Consider the following 6,677-nt stretch of genomic DNA (forward strand, 5'->3'; position numbering starts at 1 on the left):
ACATGGAGACCGATTATTACTATTATTTTATTGTAATTATTGTTATTTTTATATAAAATATTCTTCTTCTTCTTCTTATTATTATTATTATGATTATTATTATTATTATTATTGTGCCAGCTCAATGGCTGGCAAAATTTGGCAAGGTTATTTTAAACATCAATAAACAACGGTCCAAAAAGCCAGGTACTAATTTGGCCACAGGTGGTGCTATAATAAGCAGTCCTGGCTGACCTGAAAGTTGCTATAAAGGTGTTTATGCTGCTGAACAACTTTGCAACAACTTTTCAAGAACATAGAAATCAATCTGGATTAATTTTCCTCCATCTTGGAAAATCTTTGAAAAATCTTCTTCTTCTATACCGTACGTCCAAAAAGCACCACATTTGACATGCATGTTCCATGGACATGTCTGGACAACCCTAACTTAAATCCAAGGGATTGGTTCAGGTTGTCTGGGATATTAACCTCCGAAACCACCCGGGACAGACCTCCAGGATCGTACCCAGTTGGACATTTATCGCTAAAAAACCAGGACACTGGATGACATTTTGGTACCTCCCACTATACAACTGCAACGACACAGCTCTGCACTCATCCTGAGAATGGAAGAGAGGAGTTCTGCTCCTGGGATTCATGTGTCTACCTGTTCTGTTTGCAAACTGGTCCCATTACACAACGCCACAGAAAGCAAGAATCTGGCCTCCACCCAAGCTACACCCAGCCTCCATGTAGCCTCAATCCATCCAGCATGTTGCTCAACCGGTCCAAATCCAATGGGAAACACTTTCAGGTCCAACACGGATCGGGGCGTGGTCGCTCTCTCCACACTCTATTTACATTTCTGAAACATTCCCAGGGTTTCCTCATATTTGCCCCAGGCTCAGAGACGGTGTGTAAAGAGGGCGTGGTCCACCGGCGTCGCAACCGGGAGGTGGGGAACAAACCTCTTGGGAGAAAAACAAGAAAGAAAAAGAAACGCCTGTACAACTCCCGATCTGCTGCTTTTCCATCTGGGATCCGGGATCTTACTCAGGTAAGAGTTCCACCGGAGGCTTTCTGGAAGCCGATAGGTCGCTCAGGCAACTGGAGAAGATCAGTGAATCCGGTGCAGACGTCTGATGGACGTCCATGTGTTGGCAGATTGCAGTTCTTGAAATGTTTAGGATGTTTTAGGATGTTTTGCTCAGTGAGACTTAGAGAGGAAGCGAGTTCAGGACGCTCAGGAAGCAGAAAGCAGTTTTGCGTTTAGAAAGCTCCGTCCTTCTACGTCACGGATCGACTCCACGTCTGAGCGGAGATGTTTTGGACTTCAAGGAGATCTGTGTCGTTACGTTTGAGGCTCGTCTTCTGTTTTGTAAGAGAAGGCGTCGTGAGGGAAACCATGTCTTGAATGTCAGAAAGGAATACAGAAAGTTATGGTTGTTTTTGGGCTTTTGGGGTTTGATGCTGAGCCCCCTCTCAAGGCGTCTCCGCCCTCGCAGGCCGACCAGGACCTTCCAAGATGGCAGAATCCGCCGAAGCCGTGGCAGCCAACGTCGTCGCCAAGAGGAACGTGACCATCGAGATCACCAATCTGACCAACAACTACTGCCTCATCAACCCCAGGTAGGAACCCCACACCCATCCCCAAATGTCAGTCCTGTGGTTTGGCAAGAGGGGACCACACCCCAAAAAAAGGTGGAGAACCACTGTGTTAATGTGTGTGTGTGTGTGTGTGTGTTGTCCAGGGTGTTCCTGGAGAGCGGGGAGACCTACAACCCCCCTCAGCCCACGGTGCGCCCCCTAAAGACGGAGGTCTGCACCTTCACCAAGTCCAGCTCCAAGGCCAAGGGCAGTGTGGGCGTGCTGACCTATGACCTCTTCGAAAGGTCAAAGAACAACCACATCGAGAAGGTGGCCATCATGTTCTCCGTGCCCTGGGACTACAACCTGTACAAGAACTGGTTTGCGGTGGGGATCTACGCCTACGGGCGGAGCTGCGATGAGGAGCTCTACAAGGAGATGTACTACAAGAAGGAGCAGGAGGGCTTCGTGCGCGCGGAGGCCTGCGGCTCTGGGATCAACCACATGGGGACGTACCTGGACGTCCGCGCCACCATGTCCACCCTGGGCCACGCCATCATGAAGGTGGAGATGTGGGACAGGCTGCTGGTGCCCGCCATGGGCCAGCAGGCGCACTGAAGGGCAGCACTCACCCACCACCCACCTCTCCACTCATCCCTACGTTTGCCACCACCCAACTCCACCAATCCCTCCACCTGCCTCCACCCATCCGTCTATCTGCCTCCACCCACCTCCACTCATATTTCCATCTGCCTCCACCCATCCCTCACACACCGCCACCCACCTCCAACCATCCCTCCATCTGCCTCCACCCATCCCTCACCCACTGCCACCCACCTCCAACCATCCCTCCATCTGCCTCCACCCATCCCTCAATCAGCCTCCACCCACCTTCACCCATCCCTCCATCTGCCTCCACCAATTCTCTTATCCTTGGGGACAAGTGTGGTGGGAATTTGAACATTTCTGTTTATGAGTGAAGAATTAACGAATAAAATAAAAAAACTGGCAACAAGGGTTGATTGATCGTGTTATTATTGACTGGACGTGTTATTATTGACTGGACGTGTTATTATTACTGGATGTGTCATTATTGACTGGACGTGTCATTATTGACTGGACGTGTCATTATTACTGGATGTGTTATTATTGACTGGACGTGTCATTATTGACTGGACGTGTCATTATTACTGGATGTGTTATTATTGACTGGACGTGTTATTATTGACTGGACGTGTTATTATTGACTGGACGTGTCATTATTACTGGACGTGTTATTATTGACTGGACGTGTCATTATTACTGGATGTGTTATTATTGACTGGATGTGTTATTATTACTGGATGTGTTATTATTAACTGGACGTGTCATTATTACTGGATGTGTTATTATTGACTGGATGTGTTATTATTGACTGGACGTGTTATTATTCACTGGATGTGTTATTATTGACTGGACGTGTCATTATTACTGGACGTGTCATTAATACTGGATGTGTTATTATTGACTGGACGTGTCATTATTACTGGATGTGTTATTATTGACTGGACGTGTTATTATTGACTGGATGTGTTATTATTGACTGGACGTGTTATTATTAACTGGACGTGTCATTATTACTGGACGTGTTATTATTACTGGATGTGTTATTATTGACTGGACGTGTTATTGTTGACTGGACGTGTTATTATTACTGGATGTGTTATTATTGACTGGACCTGTTATTATTAACTGGATGTGTTATTATTGACTGGACGTGTTATTGTTGACTGGACGTGTTATAGCAGGAACAGCCACGTAGATCAGGAGGAAGTAGAATCCACACATTTGGTGTTTATTCTTATTTGAAATATATAAATATGTGTTTGTCTCCAGTTGACCTTCCGGCACCCCCCTCAACCCCTCCTCCTCCTTCCTGCAGGTCCCTCCACCCTGACGTAGCAGGCCTGCTCTATCTCCAGGTATTCTCTCCATCAGTAAATCTGGCGGAATGCCACCTTCAGTTTGTTTGCGTCTCCACAGATCCCTCTTTTTGGGCAGATGAAAGGGCGAGTCAGCGCGAGAGGAGGCAGAATAAACATCCCTCAAAAAGCTGTTTGTGTTTGAGTTTCGGATTAGAACCCGATCAAAGACACGACGTGAAAAGGTTTTTATGAAAGACGTCCTTTGTCCACACGTTGCTTTGTGAGCCTGACAGGGAGAGGGATTATGGTCTGGGATTCCCATGGGGACAGATTAACGACAGACGCAGATCTCACATGCCAAGTCTGAACGCTGTTTATAATAACACATACTCAAAAAATATGAATTTGATGGTTCATCAAATCTATTTTCAGTTTAATTAAATGCATCTTTCTTATTTATCTTTTGATTATATGATTATGATTATGATTGTGATTATTATTACTATCATGATGATGTATATTAATATTATTATTATTATTATTATTATTATTATTATTATTATTATTATTATAACAATTATTATTGTTATTATTATTATTATTATTATTATTATTATTATTATTATTATTATTATTATTATTATTCGGGTTTAAACCTTATTGTTAATGTTCGGGGGAAATTCCCAAAATGTTGACATCTAAAACTCTCTGGACCACAAACGACATAATAAACACAGTATGTGTTGTTTGAACCACAAACGGAGCAGATATTCATGAAAAACCGAATAATTTGATCCATGTCCAATGCATTTCGTGCCAAAACATGTACAACCAGTACCAATATGACTAACTTGTAGCACTAGTTATAAAACTAGACAAACTAATTATACTACTAATCATACTAGTTAGACAGCTTATGACACTAAAACATACTGTTAAAAAACTCATCTACTGTTAAAAAACTTGTCACACTAGTTAAAAATAGTCCCACTAGTTATAAAACTAAACATACTAGTTATAAAACGAGACATACTGTTACAAACGAGTCATACTAGTTATACAACTACTCATACAAGTTATAAAACTAGACATACTAGTGACAAACGAATCATACTAGTTATCTAACGAGATATACTGGTTATAAAACTAGACATACCAGTTATAAAACTAGAAATACCAGTTATAAAACTAGACATACTAGTTATAAAACTAGACATGCTGTTACAAAACAGATACAGATAATACAGAACTGCCTCCCCCTGAAGGTCTTACTGTGTCAGACCTAACAATCACACTAACACAAACCAACCACACCAACACTAACTAACCACACTAACACCAACTAACCACACTAACAAAAAACAATCATTTTAACACTAACTAACCACACTAACACAAACCCACCACACTAACACTAACCAACCACATTAACACTAACCAACCCCACTAACACTAACACTAACTAACCACACTAACACAAACGTACCACATTAACCAACCACACTAACAATAACTAACTTACCACACTAACACTAACCACCACACTAACACTAACTAACCACACTAACACAAACCCACCACACTAACACTAACCAACCACATTAACTCTAACAAACCACACTAACACTAACACTAACACTAACTAACCACACTAACACAAACCTACCACACTAACCAACCACACTAACAATAACTAACTAACCACACTAACACTAACCACCACACTAACCAACCACACTAACAATAACTAACTAACCACACTAACACTAACCACCACACTAACACTAACTAACCACACGCACACTAGACAACCACACTAACACTAACCAATCACATTAACATTAACCAACCACACTAACACTAACCACCACACTAACACTAACTAACCACATGGACACTAGACAACCACACTAACACTAACCAATCACATTAACACTAACTAACCACACTAACACTAACACTAACACGAACACTAACTAACAACACTAACACTAACCAACCACACAAACACTAACTATCCACATGAACACAAATTTAACACACTAACCAACCACACTCACACTAACAAACCATACTCACACTAACTAACCACACTATCACTAACTAATCACCCGAACACTAACCAACCACACTATCACTAGCTAACCACACTAACACTAACTAAACACACTAACACTAACTAAACCCACTAATACTAACTAACCACACTATCACTAACTAGCCACACTAACACTAACCAACCACACCATCACTAACGAATCACACTGTCACTAACCATCCACACTAACACGAAGTAAACACACTAACACTAACTAACCACTCTAACACTAACCAACCACACTATCACTAACTAACCACACTAACACTAACCAACCACACCATCACTAACGAATCACACTGTCACTAACCATCCACACTAACACTAACTGAACACACTATCACTAACTAACCACACTAACACTAACCATTCACACCATCACTAATGAACTACACTAACACTAACTAACCACACCTACACTGACTAACCACACTAACCCTAACTAACCACACTAACCCTAACTAACCACACTAACACTAACTAGCCACGAGTCGGGCTGTAAATGATCCCCATGACTGTATAAGACGCTGTTGGATTCTCTCTTTGCTCCTTTTCTTAAACTCAGAATGTCCTTCAAAGGTTCTGGGTAAACACACAAAGACAAGCACACACTCACAAACACCAACTAACACACACACACAAACATATACCACATGCACAAAGACACACACATACACACACACATACATACAAACACACACACACACACACACACACATACACACACACATACATACACACACACACACACACACACATACACACACACATACATACAAACACACACACACACACACACACACACATACACAGAGGCACAAAAACACTCGCACACATATTCACACGCACCAACACAGACATACACACAAAGACAAACACACACACACACGCACACACATGCACAAAGAAACACACAAGCATGCACCAACACACCCAACCGCACGCACACAGGGTTAGGTATAGCATTAGGGGATAGGGTTAGGGTTTGCATTAGGGTTAGGGTAAGGGGTAGGGTTAGAGTTAGGGTTAGGGTAAGGGGTAGGGTTAGAGTTAGGGTTAGGGTTAAGTTTAGGTCCACCACCCATCGACTGTGGGTGGTGGAGAATGGC

General features: G+C 42.6%; 1 protein-coding gene across 2 annotated transcripts; it reads left to right on the forward strand.

The window, feature by feature from the left end:
* Nucleotides 1–908: 908 nt before the first annotated feature.
* LOC307236807 (DELTA-actitoxin-Ate1a-like) lies at nucleotides 909–2,573 on the forward strand. 2 transcript variants are annotated; one of them, XM_080009348.1, is made up of 3 exons: nucleotides 909–1,036; nucleotides 1,467–1,608; nucleotides 1,731–2,573. In XM_080009348.1, exons 2-3 carry the CDS (start codon nucleotides 1,505–1,507, stop codon nucleotides 2,182–2,184), a joined length of 558 nt encoding a protein of 185 aa, XP_079865474.1. In that variant the 5' UTR covers nucleotides 909–1,036; nucleotides 1,467–1,504; the 3' UTR covers nucleotides 2,185–2,573. The 2 variants fall into 2 exon arrangements, with proteins under 2 accessions (XP_079865474.1, XP_079865473.1); XM_080009347.1 differs by having other exon boundaries at nucleotides 943–1,036; nucleotides 1,485–1,608.
* Nucleotides 2,574–6,677: the final 4,104 nt, after the last annotated feature.

Source organism: Zeus faber (assembly GCF_960531495.2).
Source record: "Zeus faber genome assembly, chromosome: 11".
Lineage (NCBI taxonomy): Eukaryota > Metazoa > Chordata > Actinopteri > Zeiformes > Zeidae > Zeus > Zeus faber.